Below are 13,901 nucleotides of genomic sequence, written 5' to 3' on the forward strand. Positions count from 1 at the left end.
CAAAACAGAGGCACAGGCAAGATCAGGCTTTACTCTAAGTCTGATTTTTACTAGATCTTCTGCTGTGGCGATAGATGTAAATCTAATCCCAACTCAAGAGTTTCCTTTTCACTCTCTTATTATCTTCGATGAGTAGGCTAATCACTTGGCATACTATGTTGGGGCACTACCTCGTGTACATGCCTGAAGGCAGAGACTTGAATGGGAGCAGCAGCATGCACCTTCTTTCAACCAGTGCATCTGTCCTAGGGACAGAGTTTTAGATGTTTCCTATGAAATTTAAAGTTGAGGGCACGAGAAATATAAATATTTATAATACAGGGCAAAGTGACCTTCATCCTCGTCCTTCATCCTCACCTTAATCCTTCTGCAGCTAGTTGGAGAATTTAATCCAGCATCAAATTTGATTTACTCAAGCAAGATGTGAAGACTGAACATGAAGAATGGACGCGTTGAGTGGCTTCTGCACTTACCACTACACAGAAATCAGTCCCAAATCAGTAACTGGAGAGAAACTGATACCCTGTGTTTCCTCAGAAAGATTTCCTTCTCATGACACTGTGAATTTAATTTCCAAGTGTAGACAAGCCTTAATTCAGATTAAGGGAAGGTGTGAATTTAAAGTGAAATAGTTATTTTGGATTTATTCTGAAATAAAAACTTCTACACAAAGAGTTAATCAGAAATAGCTATTCTGGAATAGTTCCCTGTGTAAACAAACCATTAGTCAAATTGGAACCCCTCCTGAAACATACACTGTTTATTTTACACGAATGATTTTTTTGTAATTGGTTATTTTAGATGCCTGTACATCACTTAATATTTACAGTCAAAAACAGGTGTTTCAAATTAAATCAGTTAAGTGAAAGTACAATAAGTACAATTACCATGTTTTATCACCAATATCTATAAAAACTATCAAGACAGAACACCACAGTCAAGTTAGGATTTAAGTTGAGTGTTTATATTAGGACTGTCGATTAATCGCAGTTAACTCACGCGATTAACTCAAAAAATTAATTGCAATTAAAAAAATTGCAATTAATCACAGTTTTAATCACACTGTTACACAATAGAATACCAAATGAAATTTATTAAATATTTTGGATGTTTTTCTACATTTTCAAATATACTGATTTCAATTACAACACAGAATACGAAGTATACAGTGCTCATTTTATATTTTTTATTACAAATATTTGCACTGTAAATATGATAAATAAAAGGAATAGTATTTTTCAATGCACCTCATACAAGTATTGTAGTGCAATCTCGATCATGAAAGTGCAATTTACAAATGTAGTTTTTTTGGGTTACATAACTGGACTCAAAAACAAAACAATGCAAAACTTTAGAGCCTACAAGTCCACTCAGTCCTACTTCTTGTTCAGCCAATAGCTAAGATAAACAAGTTTGTTTACATTTATGGGAGATAATGCTGCCCTCTTCTTATTTACGTCATCAGAATGTGAGAACAGGCATTCGCATGGGACTTTTGTAGCCAGCATTGCAAGATATTTACATGCCAGGTATGCTAAACATTCGTATGCCCCTTCATGCTTCAGCCACCATTCCAGAGGACATGCTTCCATGCTGATGACTCTCATTAAAAAAAAATGTGTTAATTAAATTTGTGGCTCCTTGGGGGAAAATTGTATGTCTCCAGCTCTGTTTTACCTCCATTCTGCCATATATTTCATGTTATGGCAGTCTTGGATGATGACTCAGCACATGTTCATTTTAAGAACACTTTCGCTGCCGATTTGACAAAATGCAAAGAAGGTACCAATGTGAGATTTCTCAAGATAGCGACAGCACTCTACCCAAAGTTTAAGAATCCGAAGTACCTTCCAAAATCTGAGAGTGATGAGGTGTGGAGCATGCTTTCTGAAGTCTTAAAAGAGCAACACTTTGATGCGGAACTACAGAACCTGAACCACCAAAAAAAGAAAATCAGTCTTCTGCTGGTGGCATCTGACTCAGATGATGAAAATGAACATGTACCAATCCACACTGCTTTGGATTGTTATTGAGCAGAACCAGTCATCAGCATGGACGCATGTCCTCTGGAATGGTGGTTGAAGCATGAAGGGACATATGAATCTTTAGCATATCTGGCATGTAAATATCTTGCGATGCCAGCTACAACAGTGCCATGAGAACGTCTGTCCTCACTTTCAGATGACATTGTGAACAAGAAGTGGGCAGCATTATCTCCTGCAAATGTAAACAAACTTGTTTGAGTGACTGGCTGAACAAGAAATAGGACTGAGTGGACTTGTAGGCTCTAAAGTTTTACATTGTTTTATTCTTTAATGCAGGGGTTTTTTTTTCCATAATTTTACATTTGTAAGTTCAACTTTCATGATAAAGAGATTGCACTACAGTATTTGTATTAGGTGAATTGAAAAATACTATTTCTTTTGTTTTTTACAGTGCAAATATCTAATAAAAAATTTGATTCTCTTAAAGTGTTGAGCTGGGTTTAGAATCCAACACCTCTGAATCCCAGGCCTGTGCCTCTTTTTCGAAAGCTTGGGTAGTTAGATAAAGTGAGCAGTATACACATCGTATTCTGTGTTGTAATTGAAATCAATATATTTGAAAATGTAGAAAACACCCAAAATATTTAAATAAATAGTATTCTATTATTGTTTAACAGTGCAATTAATTGTGATGTTTTAATCGCTTGACAGCCCTAGTTTATATTAAAATAGGGTAGTTCTGACTCATGTTCCTTCTTTTGCATCACCAGCCTCTTCTACAGATGGCATTGTATTCTTATGATAAAAGAGAATTTAAAAAGGAGCAAATACTGTCATTTGTAGATTACTCATACTGAAGTCATCTCTCTCTTTTTATGCAAAATCTAACAGCTACCCAGGCTTTCGAAAAAGAGGCACAGGCCCGGGATTCAGAGGTGTTGGGTTCTAACCCAGCTCAACACTTTTAGAGAATCAAATTGAAGACGCAAATGATCAGATACTTGACAGAGTTATTCATGGAGTTGCCTGACTGAACAATGGGCATATGCAGAATAATTGTGAAAACTTTAGAAATGAGGTTCTAATTGAATTTATCTTTGCAAATTAATTCTAGTAGATATATTACTTCTACGTTTAGAGTCATAAGTCAAGTCTGAAACCGTAGAGGAAAACTGGGGGAAATTACTCTTTGAATGACAATATGCCGTTAACGTCAACTTCTAAAATCCTTGGAGGAGTTCATGTGTACACACACTATGACTAAAAATTATATGCAAGACTAGAGCTGCTTCATTTCTGCTGTGCTTACATTCTCTCTGCTATTTCCCCTACCCTCTAGGTCTCCAACTAGAGCAGCTACAAAGATCGCTCTGATCAGACAATTCACCATATTCCACCCCAGTCCTTGTAGTCCCGATTTTCTTGGCTTAGTTTTTCTTTGATGTCTCTCAGCAATTCATTTACCGCCATGCAGCACAGCACTTTATGAAGTATTGCAGGAGCACCCTCTGCTGGTTAAAAATGTCAAGACTTCATCAATTTAAATATATATTTTAAAATGCATTAGAAGTAGTTTCTGGTACTGCCTCTCAAGAGTCTTCTGCCAGTTTGTGGTCATTTTCCTAGGGTATTTTTATATACATTTTTTCTCCTGTTTTGTGAAAGTCATTCACAGACAATGGGAGGAAATTAAGACTATATACAGGAGAATCAGTGGAACACACACACAGTCAAATTTACAAACAAAAGACAGAAGAAAAATATTGCTGTAATAATTTACAGGTAATGACAAAAGCTAGTCCCATGCTATTAGATAAATTTTCAGATGGAAATCTGATATGAGTTGACAATATCCATTTAACTTCTAAATTATTTCACAGTAAAGAAGAGAAAAAAAGTATTAATGATACAAATGTTTAATGAGCTTTTCTCTACCTTATGTAGAAGGAAAAATTGGAAAAACCAGAGAACTTCATAAAAATATATCAATGCTTAAACATCTGAAAACACATTTTAAAATACTTATACTTTACAGGCATATAGAAACAGTCAGGCACCTACAGAATGGAGAGTTGAGAAGTGCTAGATGCTTCAACACCATAGGAACAGTGTCTGTACACCCAGGACATGACCATGTCAGTCCCGACAATCTGAAGAATATACTTTATTAAGACTAATAAAACAGTCCAGAGTATGCCAAAGGTATTATCCAGATCTCCTAGTTTTGAAACCAAAGAATTCAGTCTCTATGAACAAAATTTGCTACAAAGACTAACATTGAAATATAGTGCACTGATTGCTCCTTAAGGCTCCTAGAACATTACAGCTCATGCAATTTATAGGAAACTTGGGGACAGACAGGATGTCAGTTAGTGATTTCTGTGGCAAATTATATACCAACTTCTCCAGGGCATTCAGCAAATGTTTAGAATTTGTTACTAGTTTATCTATTACCAGTATCAGTACAAAGAGTTAAAGAAAAGCAATGATCTGGATGGTTTGCTAAACAAGGATCCTATTCCAGTGAGGATACAAAAGGAGATTGTATTTGGAAGAAAAATGCATTTATGATGAAATTTAAAAAAAGGTTTTGCCATAAAGTATCCATAAAGGTAAAGCAAAAAATTCTAGTAGTGGCAGTTTCATTAAAGTTACTAAAATTTTCTTTAGAAACTTAATTATAAAATAATTAAGCAAAACATGATCAATTTGACTGAAATACAACTAAAAGAGCTGCTTGTTTCTGAGACCATAGTACACATCACAAGACATTTTCAGATAGCTGGAATTTGTTTAGATGGATTTGTTGTATCTATTATAACCATTTGTACCAATACTGCAGATAAAAACAGAGCAAACACTATTTGGGTCTCTGTTTAGGCAGAGAAAAGTCCATCTATTTAATGAAAATCACCACAGAGTTTTTTTTTCTAAGGAAACAGCTGCCTCAAGCAAGATAGTATCAAAATGGTCGGTGCTAGAAGTGTGCTTGATAGATCCAGCCCTTCTGAACATCTCCTACCATGTCACCTCCTGAATACACTAAGCAAAAGCAGATTTACATATCTAGCCTTCTTACCCCTTTGAGAAATAGGGAGCCTAGCCTAAGTAAGTGCATCAAATAGCTTAACACCTTAGCAATAGAAAAGGATCTATGTGCAGAATGATTAGAACCAAATTCCACAATGAAAAGTTCACAACTTGATCCATGTGACTTTGGGGTCTGTTGCGCTGCAAAATCAATGGTTAGAAACAGGGATCTGTAACTTAAAAAGAAACTTCTAACTGTGTGCATGACATTTGTGAATTTTGTAAGTTATAATTTTGTCAAGCAGCAGAAACCAGAATTATAGTTTCTGTGATCTGAGCGACATTCCAGTCAGCTGATATAATCAAACTTGAAATCTGGGCTAGTTAGTGATAATAACTTCCAGTCATGCAAGCCTTGGAAGATAGACAATAGCCCTTGGTAATAACAGACCAGAGAAATTACCAGGCTAATTCTGGTGGTTATAGAAGCTAGAATTTCTTTTATGTGGCAGAGTGTAACAAAAGAGAAACCAAAACCAGCAGTGGCTGGAAGGGTTGGGGAAGAGGAAAAAAAATATGAGAAAAGTGGGACAAATTAATGGAAGCCATCCGAAATTCCTCCTTGGCTCTACAGAGATTTCTGCATTCCCTCAGCATGCTTTAGTATAGGAGAGGTATTTGGTAGTAGGCTTACTGAGATTTCATTTCAGTGGTTTAAATATTGGACAATTTCACAGTCAGTTGCTAAATCAGATTCTCATAGCACTGAAAGAAGCTGGCAACTCTTGTAAGTTTGAAGAGGACAGACATCCAGCTTGAGAACTGTCTTGACCTGAGTGGATTTAGTGAATGATCAGGGAACCCTGGAGCAAGTTATGATGAATCATTTTGACCATTCTCGTCAGGTAGTTGGTGCCCAGTGGCACATTGGACAGAACAGCAGAAATTTCATCATGGCTGGGAAAGACAAAAAGAAATCATCATCTCAGGTGAGCTTCTGACAGTATACTTCTTAGCATTTAAGCTTCCTGTTCCCTGCTTTGAAGTGAAAAGTATGCCCAAAGTCCTTTATTCTTCTGCTTGTGCTACTCACCCAAGGCTCCCAATCCATTTTTGGACAGTGAAAGGGAGTGGAGCTGATGGGTAGTTGGCAGATAGAAAGAGTGTCACCTCAAACTTTGCAAAAGCTGTGGAAGTGGAGAACAAGAGCTTCACTCTGCATGGAAAACAAAATGTACATGCAGAGGGTTAAGTCATGGCTTTCTATAATACAGCTTCCTTTGAAATTGTGTCTCCAGATGTGAAAGACTAGTGTCTTAACACAGACGTTACACACAGCCTCACTGTATATTCTTGAAGAGCATCAATAGAATTTGTTTATAGTGTAGCAGTGGGTAAGGTTGAAGGAATCTTCCCATTTTAAGTAATAAGGCCCAAGTTCCCCTCAGAAGAAACCAATCTCCCTAAAGGTTAATATGCCACATTTTGTCTTAAGGCAGAATTGTTTTGGAAGGACTAGGGCAGGAAGGGAGAGGAAAGATTCCTTTTCTGGATTTCCACCCTTCAAAAAAAACCCAAAAACAAACAAACCTCATTTCTCCAAATATGTAACTGCACATTTGTTTTGTTGACCTCGCTAAAGAGTACTGCCTTTTCTTTTGTTATGTTGTGATGAGGGACACAGGGCATTAATGAGGGATATTACCAAAAAAATCCAGCCTGTGTATATACCCCACATTAAGGAACATAGAGAAAGGGTTAACTAGAACAGGGATACAAAGAGGCAATGGAAATCTGGAAGAGGGATCCTGCAATGAAGAGTAAGTACTTTTCCAGCTCAGCCCAGCCATGCCACAGGACAAGGAAGCACCATGGGAAAGTGGGAACTGGGAAAATGAAGGATTACTGTGCTTTAAATGAACTTGAAGTTAAGCAATGTGTTTTTCTACCTGTCTGAAGCAAACTTAAGATGTCTTCGCTTTGCTGTTTTGATTTTTTTCCCTGAAGACCAACTGTAAGAAAAAGACAGTTACTTACTGTAACTGAGATTCTTTGAGATGTGATGCAGCTGTGTATTCCACTTAGATGTGTGCGCACCCAGCACACCAAAGCCAGAGAATTTTGCCTAGCAGTACCGTAAATGGGGAGTGCTTGTGCCTTGTAGCCACAGCCCCTCCTTTGGCCATATGAGGTGGGGGCGTCCCAACCCCCCTCAGTTCCTTCACACCAACGTGCAGAGACTAGACTCCGATGCAGAGGGGACAGAAGTGGGTCACAGAATACACGTCTGCACCACATCTCAAAGAACCACAGTTACAGTAAGTAACCATTTCTTCTTCAAACAGATGCAGCAGTGTATTCCACTTAGGTGACTCATAAGCAGTACCTTCCACCCCAGAAGGCAGGGCTTAACACGGGGTGGGCAAACTACAGGCCACGGGCTGGATCCAGGCCCTCAGGGCTTTGGATCCAGCCAGCAGGATTACCCCCCGTGGTGCTGCAGGCCCCGTGCTGTTCTCAGAAGCGGCCGGAACCACTTCCCTGGGGCCCCGTGCATTGCCCTTGCCTCCAGGCACCGCCCCCGCAGCTTCCATTGGCTGGGAACGGGGAACCACGGCTAATGGGAGCTTCGGGGGAGGTACCTGGAGGCGTGGCAAGGACAGCACACAGAGCCCTGTGTCCCCCTCCCCTCCCCCCCAGGGACCATGCAGGGACATGGTTCTGGCTGTTTCCCGGAGTGGCGCGGCGTGGGGCCAGGGCAGGCAGACAGGGAGCCCCAGTGTGCGCTGCTGCCACCCCAGAGCCACTTTAGGTAAGCGGTGCTGGGCCTGAGCCCGAACCCCTCCTGCACCCTGTCCCCCAACTCCCTTCCCTAAGCCCCCTGCCTGCACCCTGCACCCCTGTGCACCCCAATCCCCTGCCCTGAGCTCCCTCCCGCAGTCCACACCCCTCCTGCACCCCAACCCCCCTTCCCTGAGCCCCCCATACACCCTGCACCCCAACTCTGCCCCAATCCCTTGCCCTGAGCCAGTTTTTGCACACCGCAGCCCCCCACCCCCTGCACTCCCTCCTGCACCCCAACCCCCTGCCCTGCATACAATTTCCCCACCCAGATGTGGCCCTCGGCCCAAAAAGTGTGCCCACCGCTGGCTTACAGCCTACCCAAAGATTACAGGACAGCCCTACCAAAGCTTGCTTCTTCCCTGGCAGATGCGATAATGGCATAATGGTTCGTAAATGTATGGATGGATGCCCACTTAAGCAGCCCTGCAAATGTCCGAACTGTTGTGGAAGACTGCCTCAGTCTGTAGTCTCAAAGGTGGCAAATCGCCTGAAGGCTCTTGGTAGGCAAAAATGCTCTCAAACTCTTAGAGTTTATTAGGATCCCAATGAACTCTATTTTCTGCGCGAGAACCAAAGTTAACTTACTGAGACCCAGACGGGTCAAGCAAAGAGACCCAGACGGGTCAAGCAACCGCAACGTAGCATCGACATGGGAAAGGACTTCCTCTCTGGACCTGCCTCTCAGTAACCAGTCATCCAGGTACAGGAAGATGTTGATTTTTTCTTCCTGAGGTACACCATCACCACAACCATGCAGTTGGTAAAAACCCCAGGGGCTAAAGAGAGGTCAACGGGAAGCACCATATACTGAAAACGGCACTCCACTATGATGAATCAAAGGAATAGTCTAAGGCTTGGCAAAATCACCATGTGAATCGTGTCCTGAAGGTTCGGAGCAGCAAACCAGACATTCTGAGACAACGCAGGGAGGATAGTTGATAGAGTGACCATTCAGAACCTCATGTATTTGATATATTTGTTGAGGCCGTGAAGGTCAAGAATAGGTCTCATTTCTTCCTTGGATCTGGACACCAGAAAGTACTGAGATTAGAAGCCTTGACCCCAGTGTTCTGGCAGAACATCCTCCACTGCTCTCAAAGCCAGTAGCAAGCAAACCTGCTTGAGGAGCACTATCTCATGAGAGGGGTCCCTGAAGAGGAATGGGGAGGGAGGGTCGGTAGAGAGGTGGAAAGGAACTGGATGGCTTAGCCCAATCTGATGGTTCTTAGAACCCAGCTGTCTGGGGAGATCAAACCCCAAGCATTGTGAAAACGAGTCAGCCAGTCCCCAAACAAAGGGTACCGGAAGAAGGGAGTGACCCCTGGAACACTGCTCTGGACCAAGGAGTCAAAACAGGTGCTCGGGGGGTGCCAGGTGAAGGTGTGTGGGATTGGCCAAACCCCAGACCCGAATGCCTCTTCGTCTGGGACCTATGCCCCTTTCTGGGGTAGTCCCGCTGTCGTGGGGGAGGGAAAGGCTGCCCAAATGCATGCTGTGGATGATACTGCTGCTGATATTGATCACAGCAGTGGTCCCTCTCCACTGCCGGTGTGTACACCCCCGAGAACCGTAGGGTAGCCCTAGAGTGTAGAGTCTCATCCATCTTGTCAAACAAAACACTTGTCCATCGAAGGGCAAATCCTCTATGGCCTGTTGCATGTTGGGAGCAATGCCCAAATTCAGCAGCTAAGATGCTTTTCTCATGGTCACTGCCGAGGCCATCACTCTGGCTGAACTATTCGCCACATCCAGTGCAGACTGCAACAAAGTCTTAGCCACCAACCAGCCCTCAGTGATAAATGCCTGAAAGTCCTTCCTCGAGGCTTCAGGCAGCTAGTTCGCAAACTTAGACATAGCCATCCAGTTCACAAAATCGTATTTGGACAGCAGTGCCTGCTGGTCAGCAATACACATCTGCAAGGAAGAGAAGGTGTAAATCTTCCTACCCACCAGGACCATCTATCTAGAGTTCTTGTCGTTGGGAGTGGAAATAAACCTGCCCTGTTGGGCTCTATTGTTCACTGCAGTTACAACCATGGAGTTTGAGGCATTATGGGACTAAAACCCCTCAAATCCCTGCACTGGAATGAAGTAGAATTTCTCCATGGGTTTCACATTAGGCAGTATTGAATCCAGAGTGCTCCAGAGAACCTTAGCAGGTTCTAGGAGCGCACTGTTAGTAGGAAGGGTGACTCTCCCAGGGACAGATGGCTGCAAGAGATCCAAAACATATGGGTATTCTTCTAGAGAAACTCCTCCTGAATACCCAGGGAGGTCCTGGTATGCCTTGACATCCTCTGGTACTGAAGGAGAGGAAGAGCTTGGCAGTGCAGAATTGTTCGGGGATAAAGAGGAAGTGGTTAACTGTGCCAGAGCCAGATCCTGCTTCAGGACCAATGGACCTGGATGGACGAGGCTGGAGGTGATGGGAAGGTTTACTGGTGCCTGGACCTATGGTGGCTTGACGGTCACTGCCACAGACCTGCCTGGTGACCTCACCTTAGGGCAAGATGAGGAGCATCCATGGATTCCACAGGTATAGGTAAGGGCATTGGTGGCCAATAGGCTTCCTGACCACAAGACAAGCACCAATTCTGATTGCCAGTGTTCCATAAATGGCCCCCAATGCCAGTCAGACAATGGAGAGTGGGAGAGGAGGAGGAAGATCCCAATCTGGATGCTGATGAGTCCTGGACTTAAGAGGATAAAGGTGGAGCCAGCCCTGAGGGTGAGAGCAACCAGTCTGGCTCATCCGTAGCCCACAACGAAGAGAAAACTGACACAGACGGTGGAAATGGTATCGCTGGCACTGAGTACACCTCCATTGTTTCCAGTGGTAGAAGTAGAGTCGACCCCAAAGTCAGCCCTGGTACCAAGGTGATTGACGGTGCTGAAGTGGAAGGTGATGAGTGCCACCACAGTAACACCTCAGCTCCAACTGCAACAGTGCCAAGGAGTTTCCCAGTGCTAAGGTCCCTTCCATTGAGCCTGGTACTTCCCCCGTTCCAGACTGTGGAAGGGGAACACTGGGGTGTAGTGTCAACAGACGTAAGGGTTCAGTGGCCTGTCCAGCCAATGGGGCTAAAAATGACTCAGCCGTGGCAAAGTCTAGGACCAAAGGAGAGGTCGGGGCAGAAGGGCAAAGGAGGTCTGCAGTCACCTGGTATGGTACCGACATGGAAACAATCTAACAGGGTCTCTAACATCCCTACTGAGTCCTGGGGAGCGGTAGGGAGGTTAGCACTAACTCTGTGCTGCTCCATGCTCTTCCTGGAAGAGGCAAGAGTCCCCACAAGATCTAGAGTAGTCTTGATTGGCCTTACATGACCTTTTCGTTGGTACATGCCACAGGGAACAGCTCCTCCGTTTCTTCGGAGAGAAACCTGCTCCAGGGCACAAAGTGGCAGCACTCTCAGAACCTGAGGGTGATCTCTGATCTCTGATCCAACAAGGGCCTTGGTATTGAAGCAAGCCACATGGCCTCTTCAAGCAGGTGCTGTTTTAGGCAAAGGCCCTTAGCCACTTGAGTTCATTTTGTGACTGATTTACAGATCGAACACTGTTCCTTGACGTGGGCCTCACCCAAACACCACAAACTCCACGTCTGAAGAATTGTTAGGGATCACTCCCCGACACAATAGACCATGTTTAAACCCTGGTAAGGGCATCAGAAGGGAATACTTAACTAAATACAGCTAACCCTAATTTAACTACCACTAAGTGTACTAATTAATTATATACAACTAGAAAAAACACTAAAATAGTGAGAGGTTAAGACCACACAGAGCAAACTCCTCCAGCCACAAGGGGAAAGAAGGATCTGGGAGGGGCCGGGTGGAGGTTTTGGGGTGATGCTGCCCCATAGAGCCAGGGAGGGGCTCATCCCTCGTGGCCACAGCACTGCTCCTCTACTGGTACTGCTAGGCAAAATTCTCCAGCTCCAGTGTGTTGGGTGCGCATACACCTAAGTGGAATACACAGCTACATCTACCTGAAGAACTCTTGGTCCTGACTCCCTGATCTAATGCTTTGGATAGAGGTATGTATCAAAGTGGCAGGTAGCAAGTGATGAAAGATGTGTCAGTAAGGAAGCTGACAGAATCCCTGAACTGTTCATTTTCTGCTATTCTGAAGTTAGGGTTTTGTTTTTTAAAAAGGTGCTGAATTTTTAAAAAAAACAACAAAAACAATGACGTTTTTGGATGTCAGCTGACTTCCATTATTAAAGTTAGACGGAAAGTGTGTTTCAAAGTCTTCTGTTTGTGAGTAGTCACTAACAGCACTTTTGTGGCGTTGAATTGCAGTAGATGTGATCTTTAATCACTCACTTTGTATTGTCCACTTCTGTCTTCAGAAGATTAAACTTTCCACCCCATCTGTTCAGAAACACAATCTCTTCTCCTAAGAGTCGACAGCGATTCACCACTAATGAGACCTCATGCAGCATCTAAGTGGACAATCAGATAAAGTAATCATATTAGAGTTTACTCTTGTAAGCTACATAACATTTTAAATTGCAGTTCTACTCTAGAAAGTACATAAAAAAAACCCATAATCTTAACTGCTAGCTCTACACTCAGTCTGGGATCTAAAAATGAAACTGCTCAAGTATCACCACAGATAAAAATTCCGCTGCCTGAATTCTGCTCTCAAATATACCTCTGCATCGTTGTGGGAAGGCCAAATTTGGTTCTGCAATTAAAACCACTATTCTATTAATTATGTAGGAACCAGAATAGAATTTCTGTCCTGGATGGTTGTGCTGTCTCTGTAGTACTAACAGAAGCAGTAAAACATTTCAATTGTAAAGCAAGCAGACATCAATCAGGGAACAGATCTATTGATTGAGGAATCTACAGTTATACAGAGTAACCATTCAGAGCAGAACCAGATACTTTACTGTATGATTTATGATTGATTGAAACTAAGCTTTAGAATCACTTTCCTTATGGCAAACACTTAAGCAGCAGAATATGAATTAATTCAAGGCTGAACTTTATTTTAAGAAATCATTGTTAAAGAATATCATCTTTATTCTGTTGAACAGAATAGATTCCATGATCATCTTCTCAGGGCTCCGTAGTTTAGCTTCTTGGAACATTACCTGGGGCAGGTGGTCCATTGTTGTGCATTTTGTATGCCAGGAACCCTGACTTTCAATAAACTGGAAGATGAGCCTTTGGACTAGACATGATGAGAGTGGAGCTTTTTCTTCTGTAAGACAAAAGAAAGAATTATTCTTCAGAACTGTTTATATTTGTAATCAATCTCTGTTTGGCACTGCCAGGCAATGCACTTGCAGATAAAGTGCAAGTGTGCAGATGCCTTCCCACAAAACGGCAAACCCAAGGACCAGAGCAGCAAGCCACTTCAGAGCCTTACCATCCAACAGAGATTCAAAGCTCATATCAACAATCTTTCTGCAGGGATTGTGATTGAAAATAGCACCATCTGTGAGAGACCAAAAACAAACCAGATTATAAGGGTGTATTTCCAGACTGTGTGCACTTTCTAACACCTCAGAAATCTCTCTCTAGAGCAGACATCCAGGTTGTATAATTTAATCCTTTTGTTAAAAAAAAAAAAAAAAAATCAGGCCCAGACTCCAATCCATAACTACCGTAACTCACAGTTTGAGTGCTTCCATTCTAGTATGTTTGCCCTCTCCTACTAGTATAAGGTCAGCCTGATCTGATGAATTTATATTATGTAAACCTTTTGGTTTGTAAGCCAGAGAAAGCTCCTGCCAGATTTTGCCACTCACCCACTGGTGGTCCAAATGTAATAGTCAGTTCTATAGAATCATAAAGGAAGAAGAACACTGCCTGTTGATCGCTCCATTCACTGATCTCCCATTCAGTGAAGCTAAAGAAGAAAAATGTGAGTTACAAACAAAGACACAAAGTGGAAAAAGATAAAAGTACTAGATGTACATACAACATCTAGCACCACATAAATGTGCTAATAGAAGCCGGCATTTTGCTGTCCCTGTGGACAGATGGAAACAGTAGCATGAGCATGACCTTCCAGGAAATATTTAAA

At 42.5% G+C, this 13,901-nt stretch overlaps 1 protein-coding gene across 1 annotated transcript in view; it reads right to left on the reverse strand.

Moving 5' to 3' along the window:
• Nucleotides 1–3,912: 3,912 nt before the first annotated feature.
• The window catches only part of KNL1 (kinetochore scaffold 1), a 45,377-nt gene continuing 35,388 nt past the window's right edge, over nucleotides 3,913–13,901 (reverse strand). The window contains exons 21-26 of the mRNA XM_084632746.1: nucleotides 13,624–13,724; nucleotides 13,242–13,310; nucleotides 12,964–13,073; nucleotides 12,188–12,306; nucleotides 6,109–6,231; nucleotides 3,913–5,972 (exon numbers count right to left, since the gene is read on the reverse strand). Coding sequence (XP_084488872.1) covers nucleotides 5,858–5,972; nucleotides 6,109–6,231; nucleotides 12,188–12,306; nucleotides 12,964–13,073; nucleotides 13,242–13,310; nucleotides 13,624–13,724 — 637 coding nt within the window. The 3' untranslated portion in view covers nucleotides 3,913–5,857. The remainder of the gene's footprint in view (nucleotides 5,973–6,108; nucleotides 6,232–12,187; nucleotides 12,307–12,963; nucleotides 13,074–13,241; nucleotides 13,311–13,623; nucleotides 13,725–13,901) is intronic.

The sequence above is a fragment of the Lepidochelys olivacea genome (assembly GCF_965140295.1).
Source record: "Lepidochelys olivacea isolate rLepOli2 genome assembly, chromosome: 6".
In the NCBI taxonomy this organism is placed as follows: domain Eukaryota; kingdom Metazoa; phylum Chordata; order Testudines; family Cheloniidae; genus Lepidochelys; species Lepidochelys olivacea.